The sequence below is a fragment of the Coccinella septempunctata genome, chromosome 4, assembly GCF_907165205.1.
Source record: "Coccinella septempunctata chromosome 4, icCocSept1.1, whole genome shotgun sequence".
Taxonomy (NCBI): domain Eukaryota; kingdom Metazoa; phylum Arthropoda; class Insecta; order Coleoptera; family Coccinellidae; genus Coccinella; species Coccinella septempunctata.
The window spans coordinates 20,138,705-20,154,715 of record NC_058192.1 but is presented as its reverse complement, the minus strand read 5'-3'; the positions used below and the strand labels follow the sequence as shown (position 1 = coordinate 20,154,715).

Sequence of the window (16,011 nt, the reverse complement as noted above, 5' to 3'; positions counted from 1 at the left end):
TAGCTCTTCAACAGTTATTCTTTTCAAGAAATGGCAAATAAAAAGATAAAAGACATAAGAAACTCATACAAAATAAGGGTAAGATTGAAAAATACATCTGAGAAGGCAACGAAATGTGTTTACCTTGAAATTATCATTTGGCATACACAAAAGAAGGTAGATTACATCTCAATTGAACTGTAAAATTCAAAATTGACGATCCAGACTTTACAGACGCACGCTGTGTCCACCAGATACCTGCCTCCGCCCATCTGAAGATGCTATTGATGTTATCCCAACATTCCCAACTGATCCGAAACCTCTGAAAGCAATCATTGTAGTTCATAATCCCCTGGTGAAGGAGCACTTTAACAGGAGCTGGATATTAGTCCTTGATTACTAAAGCATAGCAATCTGCGGCTTCGACTCTCTTGTAGGAAAATTCCTAAGTCGAACACCAAGTTTATGCAAATTAACCAGAACTCTCTAGAACCAATTTGAAATTTCTCAAACCTACATATTTTTGGTATCATCGAAAAATTCCTAGCTAGACCTTGTCTAGAGGAAGACGTAACACCTGCGCACATCCTTTGCGAGTGTCCTGCGGCAGACAATTTGGATGAGTTTGGTAAATACATTCAATCGGAGCCTAGCAGAGCTGCTGCATTTGGTTAGGCTCCGTCATAATTACGTACCTTTTTATCTACCTCAAAAATGGTTTTTCTTGTTGTATCCTACATGATAGCATGTGGTTAGCTCAATTCAAATCGTTTCACTTGTATCCATAAACTCAGTAACACTCTTGATTTTCTCAAAGTTATTTGAATCTGCCATTTTGGATTGAAAATGAGGTGTTTTGATAGAGATTTAAATTCCTTGAATTAACTCATTTAGCGACAAAGATATGAAACTGTAAATAAAAGATGAGGGAAATAACAAAAAGAAGGTTGATATATCATCTATCCATCCTTTATAGGCCCAAGTCACCGAAAATCCTAGATCACTATCCATATTGCTCTACGGCTTTTTCCGAGCGAAGCCAGATTGAACAGCTGAGTCTGGAGCACAGGTGTCAAACGCCTACGCTTTTATCCGGAATTCGGCGGAAATCTAATAAAGGTCCACTTCTGTGAATCACCGTCGAGCTTCAATCTTTCGCTCTTTCCTAATTCGATTGTACCAATTTCACATCTGAAGAATTGTCACCGAACAATCGTAGTGGAGAAATTTCTTTCTTTCCCTGAAATGGCGACGAGTTGATCCCTAGATGTACCTACAGGAAGGAGAAAATAATTTAATTTAACTATGTCATTCCATTGGAGATAGAAATGGCTTTTATATGATCGTTTCTATCAGATGAACAATCAATCAATCAATTTCAAAACCAGAAAACACCATGAAAATGGCATATCACTCAAAGAGAATTTTATGGAGGCTATTATTAACGCGAGTTTAATAATATGTATACAGGGTGAGTCTTTGACTCGTACAAATATTTTAACAGTAGATTCTTGAGGTCAAGAGAAACACTTTTCGCCTATACCATTTTTTTCTATTCGGCCCTGATAAAAAGATATAGCTATTTTAAGTGTTCATAATGAGATGTGCTACCTCAAGAACAACAAAATTACCTTCAAAATGACTAGCTAAATTTGTGACAGTACACATCTGTGGATCTTCATTTGGCATTCAGCCAAAATAAGATATTTAGGGTATTTTTGTACATCAAATTACTCGAAAATGGCGCATTATACGAGAAAATATGATGAATACTTTTATTTTACAAAACGATCGAATATTCATTAGATAGCGTCCAATTTAGTTTCAAGAGTTGGGTTCTTTGAATTCTGTTATTTTTATGGTACGTAATGGTCATAAGGAGAAAACTGGAAGACGCGGATGATCTCGAAAAAGATTCATCAAATGAATGGAATAAGACTCTATCTCGAAATTCATTCAATTCGATAAAACCGTTTGTGAGGACAAAAAATAACATTTTTCAATGATTTTTCAACAACCTATATCTTTTTAAACGAACTGATTCTGAAAAAAGTGTGTTTCTTTCGACTTCAAAAATCTACTGTTTAAATATTTTCACGAGTTAAAGACTCACCCTGTATATCAATTTCACATTCCTATATTTTTAAATACCTACTAACGTGCGTTCAAAAATCTTCGTTGTCAAGTAGGATATAGAATTTTGAACGTCGATATTCTGCGTTTAAAAGTATTGCTTAGCTTGTACTGTACCATTTACCAGGTAGACTGTAAAGTTATCACTCTGGATTTCATTAAAATTATCAGACAATTGAACATAATTGTAAATACAAAATAGAATGTAAAAATATGAATTTTTTTTATAATAATAACAATAATAAAGGGCCTTTATTTTGTACTCTATGACAGTCTATGAGTAGATGAGTGAATTTATAAAAATTATAAGTACTTTTGTACTTTTAGTTCCTCGGGGATTAAAAATTCTACTTTAGTCCTTCAAATTAGGGATTAAAAGTATCCCTTTATTCCGTGTGCATTAAAATCATCTAGATACTACATTAAAATATTATGTTGTGTTCAGTATTTCTTCTAACCAATGTGGCGCTATTTATATTGAACAGTCTTGGAAAAATAATACCATTAATAACACTCTAGTCTTGTAGACTGTTTACGTGTATCGCAAAATTTCATATTTTTGAAATCATCGACAATTATTTTGAGGGATTATTATATACGTATATGGAATAACGATTCTTACCAGTGAAAATGTAAGAGGAATGAGCAAAAGATCGCATATTGAGTATTAAAACAAGTCATATTATGATATAACTTCCAATTTTCAAAATCAAGTTATCAAGTTTATATCTCTTACAATATATTCACGTATTTGTTGGGAATAAGGTTCAAATCTTGCAATGGATTTCCTTCCTAGAGAGAATGTTAAAAAAATAATAAATCGTCCAAATCCAAAAATTAGTATTGCACTATTTCTAAGGATAAAAGTTTTTTCCCATGCTTTTATACCCGCACTTGTTGTTGTTGTGGAAAATAACTATTACTTCTGAGTTTTACTTTCAAAAGATGAAAGGATCGTGAACATTTCAGTATTTGAACAATGGGCCTGAAAATTGCTAGCCATGCTTGATTTTCCAGGTTGAAAACCTACTCAGTGACAAATTGGGAGAAACAGTGCAAAGTAAAAGAAGAGGTAGATAAGTAGAAATATTATTTTAAAATTTAGAGCGTTCATCAAAACCGCTATGGTATAGGTATTGGAGGAGAATTCTTCAAGTGAACCAAATTAGGTCGACATCAAGTTCAATCCGGTATCTTCTGATGGATACATATCAAGATTTATCACCGAGAACTGTTGCTTCAGTGCACTCCAAAGTTAATCGTCAATCAAGAGATATTATCTCAAGAAAACTTGCAACCCGTACTCAAATCTGGATTTACTACACATAAGAGACAATGACGAGACCAAAAAAAGTCTGACCCAAACAATGAGTCAGGCGCCAACGTAATTGAGCCTCTTTGTTTTCATTTTCACCGACCGCCTCTCTATTTACCACTTGATTTACAAGTTACAAGACTTTAGCCCAATTGATATTGATACTTCCTGCCTGCAGGGATATATGTACAGACGTCGTGCTTACTGGTTAATAAACTGTTGCAAATGCAAGATTGAGGTACATATAGACTTACAGAGAGCTTCTCGAAATGTTGATTGGCGATCAACATTTTTCACAGTTTTCTTGAAACCTATCAGTACAACAGTATAGACAAAAACCCAATATTCAAAGTGAAAGTTTCTCCCAACTCCAAAATTAGTAGTTTTTTCACTACTACTACAAGAAAAATCACTACTTTTACAGCCCCTACAATTCTAAAAAAATTCACTTGCTGAAGTGAATGATTCTAGAGTTATAGGGGTCGTGAAAGTAGTAATTTTTTTGATACTATAGCACCATTTTGTCTGCAATTAAAATTTTATTTATTTATGTTTACGATTTGCGCTGAAGAGCATAGTTTTTGAGATATTTGAGGAAAAATGGAAAAAAAGTGAGTTCCACACACTACTCTCGAAATAGTGTGACTTTTTACCTAATAGTATATGTATGGATTGTGCAGGAGAGCAACTTTCACTTACGATGTGGGGATTTGAGCATTTTTTGGACTGAGTAATCTGTGTAAACTTCTATTTGCGACTTATCTCGTGAATCACGTCGGCATATGATACAAGATTTAAAAAGGAGACACACTTTATTTCCATATGCATTCAAAATGTAAAGTAAGTCGATTGTACTTGAAAAAGCTTTTCTGCAATGGTCTCTCAATCAATTCAGTGATGTCCTCGATAATTTTTCCTTTGATAGAGCCTGATCATCTCTTTATCTCCGGAAAATGCCTCACCTATCCATCAAAAATACGATAAAAATCTTTCAATCTTATAGATCGGATAATGCCAATTGTCGGACTATTTTAATTTTGTTTCAGATTTTTGGAAATAATGAGCTCGTGAATATATCTCAATCCATACAGAAAAATGGCTTCCTCAAATGACTTGAAGAAAATATCCCTATTGTCTACCAACTCTTTTTCTCAAGCTGGATATAACTTCTATGTACCACAGCCCTCTTAAACACAAGTTAAGAGGACTGTGTATGTACCCACTATCTACGAAGTGTTTTCCCTCTGATTGCAGTTTTTCTATTTGCCCTATATCACAATGCTCTGAAATATTCGAAGAACTAAACTAGAGTGAATTTTCAAATACTTATTTTTCTGACACTAGCGGTTTATTTTTAGATTTGTATCATCCAGATGATATTGCGGTATATTATATGAAACAAAGATACTCAGGGAGATTGTTCAACGAAAATCTGATTTGGTCTCCAGACAGCTATGAGAAAAAGATCTATGATGCTTGGGTTTTCGATGTAATCCCCATGTCAAAGTCTGTACGATGGATGACTGGGGCACCTGCATCTGCAGACCTTATTCTCACACATCTAGGCCGTAAGAATCGCTCAGGATTCGCGATTGATTTTCTTGGGCATTCGGAGGACTAACTCGAAAGTGTCCAGAAAAAAGATGAATAGATCGAATCATACAAAGACTCTGAGATGTATCCGTATAATTTCTCACTGTCCTCAGTTATTGTTATCTGTTCTCTTTTTTTTGAGCTGGCAATTTTCATCAATATTTTTCTAATGGATCGAAAAGTTTTTAACCAATTTTATTTGTTAACTTGATACAGCTAGTGACATCTTCACAGCATATTTGCATCCCATTATAAGTAATAGCGATGCCTTCGTAGCGGTTGGAGCGCCATCTGTTATTTCTCGCGCCACTCAATTAATTTATCAGTACATTCTCTATTTCGATTTACTCTGGAATAAGTGAGAAGTACTGGAGATTAATCAGCCAAAACGTTGAAATCTTATAAATTGTTATAAGATACCTTAGATAGAATTTTCATGAAAAAAAATTTTTGAGGTTGAGAGTCATCTGACGAAAAGTTTCTGAAGTTCAACAGTTGAAAATAGATTTCTTTACAACTGTTTCAATGTTTTTTATGCTCAATTCTAGATGGCCTTTTGTGAGTATATATATGTTATTTTTTTTACTGACAAGTTTCTAGAAAAGTTTTAATAGAAAAAAAGTTGCTTCTGGGATCTCAGCAGCGTTGGACTAGTTTATAGTTCTGATTATAAATTTGAAGAAGAGTACGAAATCTACTGATTTCACGGCAGTGTAGATAGAAATCAGTTTTCCAAATTATATTAATCGTTTTCCGAATACCTACGATTCAAAAAGTACATAGAATCTTAATTTTTTCTAAGCATATTTAATTCGAATTCTTCCTTTTTTTCTGCATTTTGTGTTTAATGACATACACTTTAGAATTGATTGGTGTTTTTCAATAAGTGTTATCTATAACACTGAAATATGCTCTTTTCTTAGGGTATTACTTGACGAATTACTAAAACGAAATAATTTTATTTTCTGATCAGCGCCAGCTTATACAAAAGCTCCCTAAAGCTGGCACCTGGAAACCAATTTTGATTTTTCAATGTGAAAATATTTTATTACTCAACATATTCTCCTCTTAATTGGATACATTTATTACAGCGAACCTGCAACGTCTCTAGACCTCTAAAGCTTCTATTACCTCCTCGTTGGAAGAAAATTCACGACTTTTCAAACTTTTTTTCAGTTGGCGAAAGAGATGATAGTCGGATGGAGCCCAATCTGGTGCTTAACCCTAAATCACGAATTTTTTGTATAGCAACATGAGATTTGTGTGCAGGAGCGTTGTCCTGCAAAAACAAACCACCTTTGAATAGCTTTCCGCTTGTTTTCTCTTAAATTTTTTCCCGTAGAGTGGTCAGTAATGTCGAATAGTAATCTCCGGTTATTGTTCTACCCTTATCCAAAACATCAATCATGATTACTCAATGTCAATCCCAAAAAACTGAAGCAAGAACTTTTCCAGCAGATTTTTGGAAACGAAACTTCTTAGGTCTTGGAGAACCAGGGTGTCGCCATTCCATCAATTGTTGCTTTGTTTCTGGATCGTAGAAATGTACCCAAGTCTCATCCATAGTAACAATTCGTTTTAAGAAGTCTACATCGTTTTCAAATCGAGCACAGATTGAACGCGATGCTTCTACCCTTGCACCCTTTTGGTCAACATTCAAACATTTGGCGATCTATTTTGCAGCAATTTTTCTCCTGTCCAAATTGACATGAACTATATGATCAACGCATTCATATGAAATTTTCAGTGCTTCAGATATACGTTTCAGCCCAATTCGACGATCTGATAAAATCATGTCATGAACTGCATCGATATTTTCGGGGACTGATACAGAAACTGGCCTTCCCGATCGGTCATCATCTTCAATGGAAAATTTACCTCTTTTGAAGCTTGCAGTCCAATTTTTCATGGACTCTTCTTTCTTTTAATTTATTGCGTAACTCTGGTTTACTTTTTTGACCTCAAATTTCACACTGACACTTCTAATGAGTTATTGTTCGTAGCTATGGTAACACAATATTTTTTTTATGCATGGAACTGGTCTAGGCTAACTAGATATCAATACATCCTCGTATTATGTGAAAATTTCTTCATACCTATTCTCCTTTGTAGTATGTACCTATTAATATTACAGTACTTTCAATATCCACGAATTAAGTGCGTTTTTTGAAGGATTATCTACCACATTCAAGTGCTGGTTCTCTGATGCCATTACTATTCAATTTTCGCAGCAACTTCTCAGCAGGGGCAATCATAAGCCCTGGATAAGCGTATGCAGTAACAGTACCCAGGATATTTTCCTGTCCATTACAGAAGTAATTCTTGTGAAAAACTGAAGAAGACTTTTATATCCATGTTGGTCTTAGGAGAGTAGGTTCATTATTGAGCTGATTGGTTAGATGCAGATGAGAGATATTTGAAATTATACATTTAAAGTAAAAAAGTGGAATTAGATCTTTACGAGAAAAGCAAAATCAAGCATCATGACGCGTCGGTAAGAATCGTTCATCTATGTGAATCCAGAGAGCAGAGATTAAGTGCTCGATATTTAGAGGACTGACATTTTTCGAGTATCTCGTCAAAATAAAAGTACTCAAGGGTTGCACTGGCTGAGCGGTATTTTTTAAACAAGTACTTGATTTACCCGAAAACTGCCTTACCTACTGTGGATTATGAAAATTACATTCAAACAATATTTTCTTCATATTGCCTCATATACAGAGTAGTTGCCTTAAGGTCGTTCACTTTAGATTATTCATGATTCTTTTTTTTTAAATTTTTTAGAAAGCATAAACAGATATGGGGAATGTAATCTTGAATCGACCTTGAGTTACTCCAGTTCATTCTCGACCTAAAAAATCTGGGTACCTATCTAACCATCCCCAAACCTACCTGATCAATCAAAATGACGTGGATTGGAGTCTGATGCAGATGAAATATTATAAACACATCATCCAACCTGAAATTCTACTCTCGGAATCTGCAAACGACCTTCAGTGGTAATTACACGTATTTGGCACAGGTAACCTGCTTACAGTCTACACCTATATAATATCAATTGCATCTGTACTGCAAGTACCTACTTTGTGAAGATCCAGTTTACCCGATGCCTATAATTTTCTCGAAGAAATGTGAGAGTCTTTTACGATATTTTAATAATAATTACGGCAGTGGTGTACGCAAGCTATCAATTCCACTGAGCAACACTTCAAGGTTAACCTATCGAATATTTTGAAATTAAGGCTTTTATCACCACAAGAGTGATTTCTAGTGCAATTTGACGTCATTCATTAATGATCCGTGTTCGCAAATCATCTAGTGACTCAGGGGTAGCGTAAATCTTGGATTTCAGGTGACCCCATAGAAAAAAGTCTAGAGGAGCCAGATCAGGTGATCTGGTTGGCCACACAATATGTCCTCTTCTTTCAATCCAGGCGTGAGGAAAATTTTCATCTATGAACTGACTCTCAGTTGAGCGAGATGAGGAGGTTCGCCATATTGTTGGAAAATGGTCGTTTTATGGTCCTCTGCATTCTGCAATACTACTAGCACCAGGGCTGGATAAATAGCGTTTTACAATAGATCTGAATAAATTTGGCCAGTGAGATTACCGGGTATGAAAAAAGGACCAATTATGTGATTCCCATAAATACCCTCCCAAACATTCAATGTTTGGGGAAGCTGAGTTTGCACCTCAGGAAATAATATTGGATTTTCATTTGTCTAATACCGACAGTTAAGCCTCTTAAGGTAAAATGGACCTCAGGTCGATGGCCATTAAAATAAATTTTTTCTCTCTCTAAGGTGAAATGAACACTCGTCTGAAAAACAGATATCCAACATGTACTTTTTATTACCGTTAATCATTGCACTGACCACTTCACAGAACTGGAATCGGCAACTGGGGGTCATCCTCATTCAGTTTCTGAACCAATTGTATCTTATAAGGATGAAATTCATGTTGCTTAAGGATTCTCATGATTGTTGAGCATCAAACACCAGATACATTGGACATTTTCCTAGTACTAAAGGTCGGATCCATTGCTACATTACCCATGATAGCCACGTCCCTCGCTTCGTCTCCTTCATGCACTCCTTCTTTTGTTTCTGACTGAACCAGTAGCTGCAAATTTGGCAACAACGTAAGCAGCGGATACAGTTTTTCCAGAATGTCGTTCGTTAAATGAAGCCGCAGTCTTTATTTCCAAAAAAAAATTATGTCATTTTCAACGTTTTTTCTACGAAATATACCATTTCAATTCTACTACAAATTTACAATCGCTTTGAAACACTTGTGACGTTTTTATAATTCACGATATACTTAGGTAAATCAACACATTGGTTTGAACAAAAATTAATACTTTTTCGAACAAAACATTAACAACATAACTATTAAATACCTTTGAAATGTGTCGGATACGAATAATATTCTCGAGATAAAAATCCACATTGCCTCTTCCACTATTATTTTTCATTATCGATGGATATTTTGATGCGAAATTAGTTACCGGTAGATTGGGTTGACTTGGGACAGTCCTGTAACTTGAGGTGAATACCCCCTTGCAGATTTGTTTGTTTCTTACCATTTATGAGTGAAGGGTCAAACTTATAAGATTGTGTAGCGTCTTTTCGGTTAGTTTAACAATTAATTCCTGCTGGGTTTGCCGCGACCAGAGCGTTTGAATTGATAAGAAAAATTAACGAATTCAGGAGAGTAAAAGCGCGTTTTTTATGGCCCTTATACTTTCTAGTGTCCTGTACATGTGTTTCACTTTGTGCATGTGTAATTTTTTCTGGATACGTGGGATATTGGGATATTAGATATGTCATGAAACAAGGTTGTTTACAAATCAAACGGCAACACGGATCTCATTCATTGATTATGTTGTTTCATAGGGTGACTTGGGACAATGCCGAATAGATACAAGCGGCGCATTGGAAGCAGGATATACATATGCCGATTTTTCGCAGGATATTATTATTTACGATATTTCCACAAAGAAATCACTAAAGAATGAAAGAAATCAAAGTTCCTTGTTTTTTTAGTTTTTTTACATTTGAGTTGCTATATATTTACTTTCGCTGTAATGGGAGTTGATCATTTAACTTCCTTACCGAATTTCAACTTTATAATCACAAATTCTAATTTTTCAAAACTATACACCGTCCCAAGTCACCTATTTCATTTGAGAGTTGAGAAATCAATAAATTTTAATTTGTGTCCCAAGCCTCTCAAATCGGTGGGTGACTTGGGACAAGTATATTTTATTTTTTCAAAATTTATATCCGAATTCTGAAGCATGGTATATATCCTAATCAATAGTCTGAGTCATTAAGCATATTCGAACCTCTTTTTCCGATAAAAATATGTCACCATTTTGAAAATATGACAAGTTGAATTCAACAATCGTCCCAAGCCACCCGAATCTACGGTATCAGGTATTTTATAGGTTGCTACCACTCGACTATTTAAATTTTACTTGTTATTGTACTGATGATGCCAATAAAAATCCATAATCGAACGATTTTCATTAGTTTTCCTACTAGCACACGTGAATCGCTGTCGCAATGGTATTTTCAGGAGGTTGAAATAGATAGTATTACCTTTTGATGAGGGAAGGTAACACTATTACCTTCACAAAAATAAGGATTTCTACTTATATTTTTACAACAAGGCTTCGCTACAGCAATAGGGGGATGAAGTTGATGGTAATACATCTACCCGCCAGCTTTACAGGTGGTTAAAAGTAAAGTTATTATTTTCTGATGAGAAGGAAATTCTATTTTCTGAATGTTACCTATGTAATCACAGACTCTAATTTTTATAAAACTATACACCGTCCCAAGTCACATTTCATTTGAGAGTTGGGAAATCAATAGATTTTAACTTCTGTCCCAAACTTCCCAACTCGGTGGTAGACTTGGGACAAGTATATTTAATTTTTTTCAAAACTTATATCCGAATTCTGAAGCATGGTTTATATACTAATCTAATATTCTGAGTCATTAAGCTTTTTTTTTAGATGAAAATAGGTCATCGTTTTGAAAATATGACAAGTTCAATTCAACAATCGTCCCAAGTCACCCGAATCTACGTTATCGCAACTGCTCTCACCCATGTTCAAAATCAAGGGGTTGTGCTCACCCCCGTTAGAGGATGTTAAGGGGATGAAAAAAGTTGTTCCCCCTCGAATCGGAAAATGACGGGTCCGAGCTATTTTCCACATTTTCATTTCGGAAAATCGAGGTGTTAAGTTTTCGTTGGACCTTCCTGTATGTACTTTTATTCACAAAAGTTGAAGTTCATAATCAAGAGGAAATGATCCTTGATAGGAACGCTCGCTGAAGACATTATCGGTCAAGAATTCCAAGTGACGCCCCTGTCCTTGTCCCAGGCAAGTCCCAAAGTCCACGACAGATCAAATCCCTTGGTGGGTTCGCAACAGGATGTGGCGCATAAATTATAGCACTCCGTACACCATCACAATGAAAAATCAAACGCCAGAGAGAGCCGTCCGAGTTCATAATTCTTCTTGGCGTATTTTAGAAGGAGAGATGCTGCAGAACGGATAGTCGAGAATGAACGGTTAATTAATACCGTAGGATGGAAGCTGCGAGATAAATCGACTTTGAGGGTTAATCCGGAGCGGATATCTGAACCATGGGATCCCGCAGATTGGTCCTGAGATTTCATTCTTTGCGAAATGTTTGAATGGAAATTGAAAAACTTTCGGACTTGATTTATATTAGTCGGATCAAAGTCGTCAATGATTTACTTTTTGCTAGTTTTGTCAAAAATCTGAAATGAACAATTTGCAAGCTGACTCACTGACGTGAATTTTTTTTTTTTTTTTATTATAGGTTTGCCGCTTCGACAGCTAGGTCATTTGCGGTTTTGGTACTGTTACATGTATGACTTAGGGGACTATTTACAATTAAATTTTCACATTGATAGACTCTATAAAAGCTAAAGTATTGAGGATATCCGTTGTGTTGATCTTAAGAGCTTCTTCCATCTTGATGTTCACATTGAAATGATTCCTTTGGGTCTGGTACATGCTGCATTCTGTTATAATGTGCCGGATGGTGATATTGGTGTTGCATGTAGTACATATTGGGGCGTTATCCTTTGCTAGGAGGTGTTGATGAGATACAAGGCTATGTCCGATTCGGAGTCGTCTTATGGTCACTAAGTCTCTTTTATGTTGGGTGATAGGATTTAGGTTGGATATAGTTGGGTCGATGAGTGCAAGTTTGGACCTTTGATGTTGCCAAATATTTTTCCATTTTTTCTTTATAAAGGTTTTGTAGGTGTTACTCATATCGTAATTGGCCAACATATCAATTTCCTCTACTGAAGAGATTGCTTCTTTTGCTGCCTGATCAGCTTTCTCATTTCCATCTATGCCACTATGTGAAGGAACCCAAACTATTTGGCAGCTATTCTGTCTGGAGTACAAGGATGTCAATAGATCTGTTATCTTAGTCACCATAGTGTTACTCGAGTAGAGCTCTTGAATTGCTTGAATAGCACTTAATGAATCTGTACACACGACAGAGTGGGCAATGTTTTGTTCCTCAATATGTTCCAGTGCTTTCGAGATGGCTACTAGTTCTGCTGTGAATATGGAACATTCTGTTGGAAGTCTGAATTTTTTTGTATGTGACTGTGTGAGGAAGGCGCATCCAACTCCTTCAGCTGACTTGGAGGCATCGGTGTATACTATTACTTCATCTTCATGTTTGGCCATTAATTCATTGAATTTTCCTTGAATAATGAGAGGGTGTATGTTCGTTTTTCTATATAGTGTAAGTGAAGTGTTTGTATCAGCCCTTTTGTGAGACCATGGTGGTTGTGATGGTAATTTATGTTTTAGAGTTACAGGTATTCTAAAATCCGCCAGGACATGATTAGCCCCCTCATATACAAATATTGAACTTGACCTCCTCCTCGCTTCCTCGAAGAAAAAACTTTTTTTCCAAAGATCTGCCTGAGTGCTCGAGTTGGAAACCAGTAATTGACTCTAAAATAACTTTTCAAAGGTTCTTGTAGTATTTCTGCTTTTTTCAAATTTTTTTCCTTTCGATTGATGGGATTCCCCCATTATGTTACCAAAGTCTTCGTATTCCTACTTTGAGTTTCATTTCAATTGAATCGTTATGGCAATGTTAGGACAAAAAAATTAAACGATAATTCGAAGATTTGAAACTCACACTCCTATCCTGAAAATATCAACTCTCTGACACAGTTGGTCAGACTTAGATAAAGTGCAAATTACCCAAAAATGGGGATATTAGTAAATTACAAACAATCACTCCAATTTTATTCATTAGTACCTATAGAAGTACATAGAATGACTGAAGGTGTTATTTAGGTTCCAAGATTATAAAATATGTGGCATAATCTGAAAATTTAAGATGGCTACTTAGGATGAACTGGTTTCGACATTCGTGTAACAATAGCGAATTCAGAATAATATGCCGGTTGTCCTAGAATACATGATCAATAAAATTCATCACTACGATTCTCGAGATGAGTTCCATTTATTTTCCCTGTAGAACTATCGTAGATGGAATAATTGAATTTGGTATGACTCTTGTTGAATACAACCTGTACATATATTGTATATTCTCTTCAATATGAATTATAAATTTTTTTCACATCAAATAACAATATAACTATAGCATGGCTATGAGATGAAATAGTTTCAGCAGCGCAGTTAGTATAACAGGGTATCATACAATCCAGCAATTACACAAAAGCTTATGGAGAATTTCCATCTCTCTGCATGAGTAGTGTAGTGAAGTGATAAGTGATAGTTTACACAAAAAGCTGACTTTTCATATTGAGGAGCTGTGGCGGCGTAGTTGTACCCATGGTAGAGGAATACTTCATCTCACCATGATGGTACCAAGGGTAGCCAAACGATGGCATCACTGCGCACGACGGTTGCGATCACAGGGTAGATTATACGTCTATTGCGGTGCAGCATACGCCAAACGATGGCGCCACCGGCGACGCAAAACTCGATACCCTCGACGTAACCGGCGTTTATAGCAGGCACAAACTACGCTGCTTCGGCGATTGTCGTAGGTAGCTGCTAGGGTTCATTAACCTACCTGATGAGTCCGACCCTAGCAGTGGGACGAAACAATCACCCCAAGAGCACGCATTTCCTCAAATAGCGTGAACTCACCCCAGCACATACCGCCAAAGAGCATCTCTCAGAAATTAAATTCATCTTGTTTTTCAATATCGAAACCCCATCTGAAAAAGAAAGAAGAAAATGTTAAGAAGCAGTAAATAACAGTTTTCATCGAATTGTTCGTCAGGAAAACCCAATTTCCTTTTGAATGTATTTACCTATATGTTGAGCTTTTCAAGTTGAAATATGTAATAAGATTTCAAGGAAAGTGTGTTTTGACAGTAACAAAATTACAACCTTTGGAAAAGTATAAAATTTCACCAAAAACAGAAATTTCAAAAATTCATAGTTCTATTCAACCTTAACAAGAAGTATGACCTCTACGAGCATTGATAATCGCTTGGTAGCTTCTCTGCATCCTTTCATCAAGTTATTGAAAAAATCCCTCCCAATTTGTCGCCAAAGTTGTGTCAAAGGTCTCGGAGCTGTTCAAGCGTTTCCAGCAGCAAAGGCATCAAGCGCTTTCTTATTGGTGCCAAGCTTATTCGATTGAAATTAGGTCAGTGGATCTTGGAAGTTATGCTACAATACCCTCGTTTTCTTTAGGAGGTTCACCAGGTGGGATTAATGTACCAGTTCATTATCATCCAGAAAAACGACATTTTCGCCAGCAGATGCAGGGATTTGATGCATTGATAACTTTATTTATGTAATATCATTGTCTCCTTGAGATAAAAGGATGGTCTTTTTGAACAAAGGAGTGACTTGTGTTCGCAAGTGAGTGGAACTCTGCTAAAAAGCGTCTCGGTGTTAGATTAAGCCCATGAGGACGTGTTTTTGACTATGCTTAGGAAAATTGAAGTACCTGAGGAATCTCAAAGTCGTTGACCAGCCATTATGCAAGTGCTGAGAGGCTGCCTTCTCACCAAAAGAGTACGAGAACGGTCTTCTACTGGCGTGGTAGCACATGGACTACTACTTCTGGGTCTTTGACGAACAATTCCAGTGGCAAATCACCACCATGAGTGTGAACGTGTTATCACACTTGCACTGTCTAATGTTGAATGAATTGGCCACATGCACTTGTGTCCGACCTGTTGTCATCATCTGATAAAAGTTATCTTGTCATAATGAAAATTTCACTTTTCATTTAGAACCGTTTGATCCTATTGAAAACGAAATATAGACTTAAGGGAAAATGATTGAAATGCGCTTTCTGACGCACATGGATAAAAAATCATGAAACTTGATAAAAACTTGCTTCACTATGAATCGGAAAACGTTCCTATAACATGATTGTTATAAGTTTATGAACTTTATTGGAAAACATATTAAATAAGATATTACGGAAAATATGCATCTTCCTAAAACATCAATATCTTTCGAGAAGTTTATATAAAGCATATTCTTCAGTGTTCAGTGTTCGTGTGCATGATGAATAATTGAGCATTATCGCAATAGTTGGAGAGCCGACGATGATAAATCGGGATTTACTCGAGCGTCGTGGAGACCTAGTGGATTTTGAAGAAAAATGGTAGAAAGAAAAAAAGGTTCTATGATGTATGCACTTTCAGCGGTGGGGAAAGCGTCTGCAGGGTCTTAAAGATGTAAAAAAAAACGTCAGGTGTACATACTCGAGCGTGTCAGATTAAGATACTGTATATGCCCCACGTGTCTCTGATAATGAATTCATGCTTATTTGACAGTTTGCGCGGTGGGGCTGGCCGTACGAAAGAGTTGAAAATGGTAAAAAAAAAAATTCCAGCGTGTCAGATTTTTGGAGGATATGTTAATTGGACCCAAAGGAAGCTACTTTTCAAGGGACTGACGATTTGGACGTGACGA

At 36.1% G+C, this 16,011-nt stretch overlaps 1 protein-coding gene across 1 annotated transcript in view; it reads left to right on the top strand.

Annotated features, from left to right (window-relative positions):
• Positions 1 to 8,134: 8,134 nt before the first annotated feature.
• Positions 8,135 to 16,011, top strand: part of LOC123312610 (breast cancer anti-estrogen resistance protein 3 homolog) — a 146,121-nt gene continuing 138,244 nt past the window's right edge. The window contains exon 1 of the mRNA XM_044897136.1: positions 8,135 to 8,151. Coding sequence (XP_044753071.1) covers positions 8,150 to 8,151 — 2 coding nt within the window. The 5' untranslated portion in view covers positions 8,135 to 8,149. The remainder of the gene's footprint in view (positions 8,152 to 16,011) is intronic.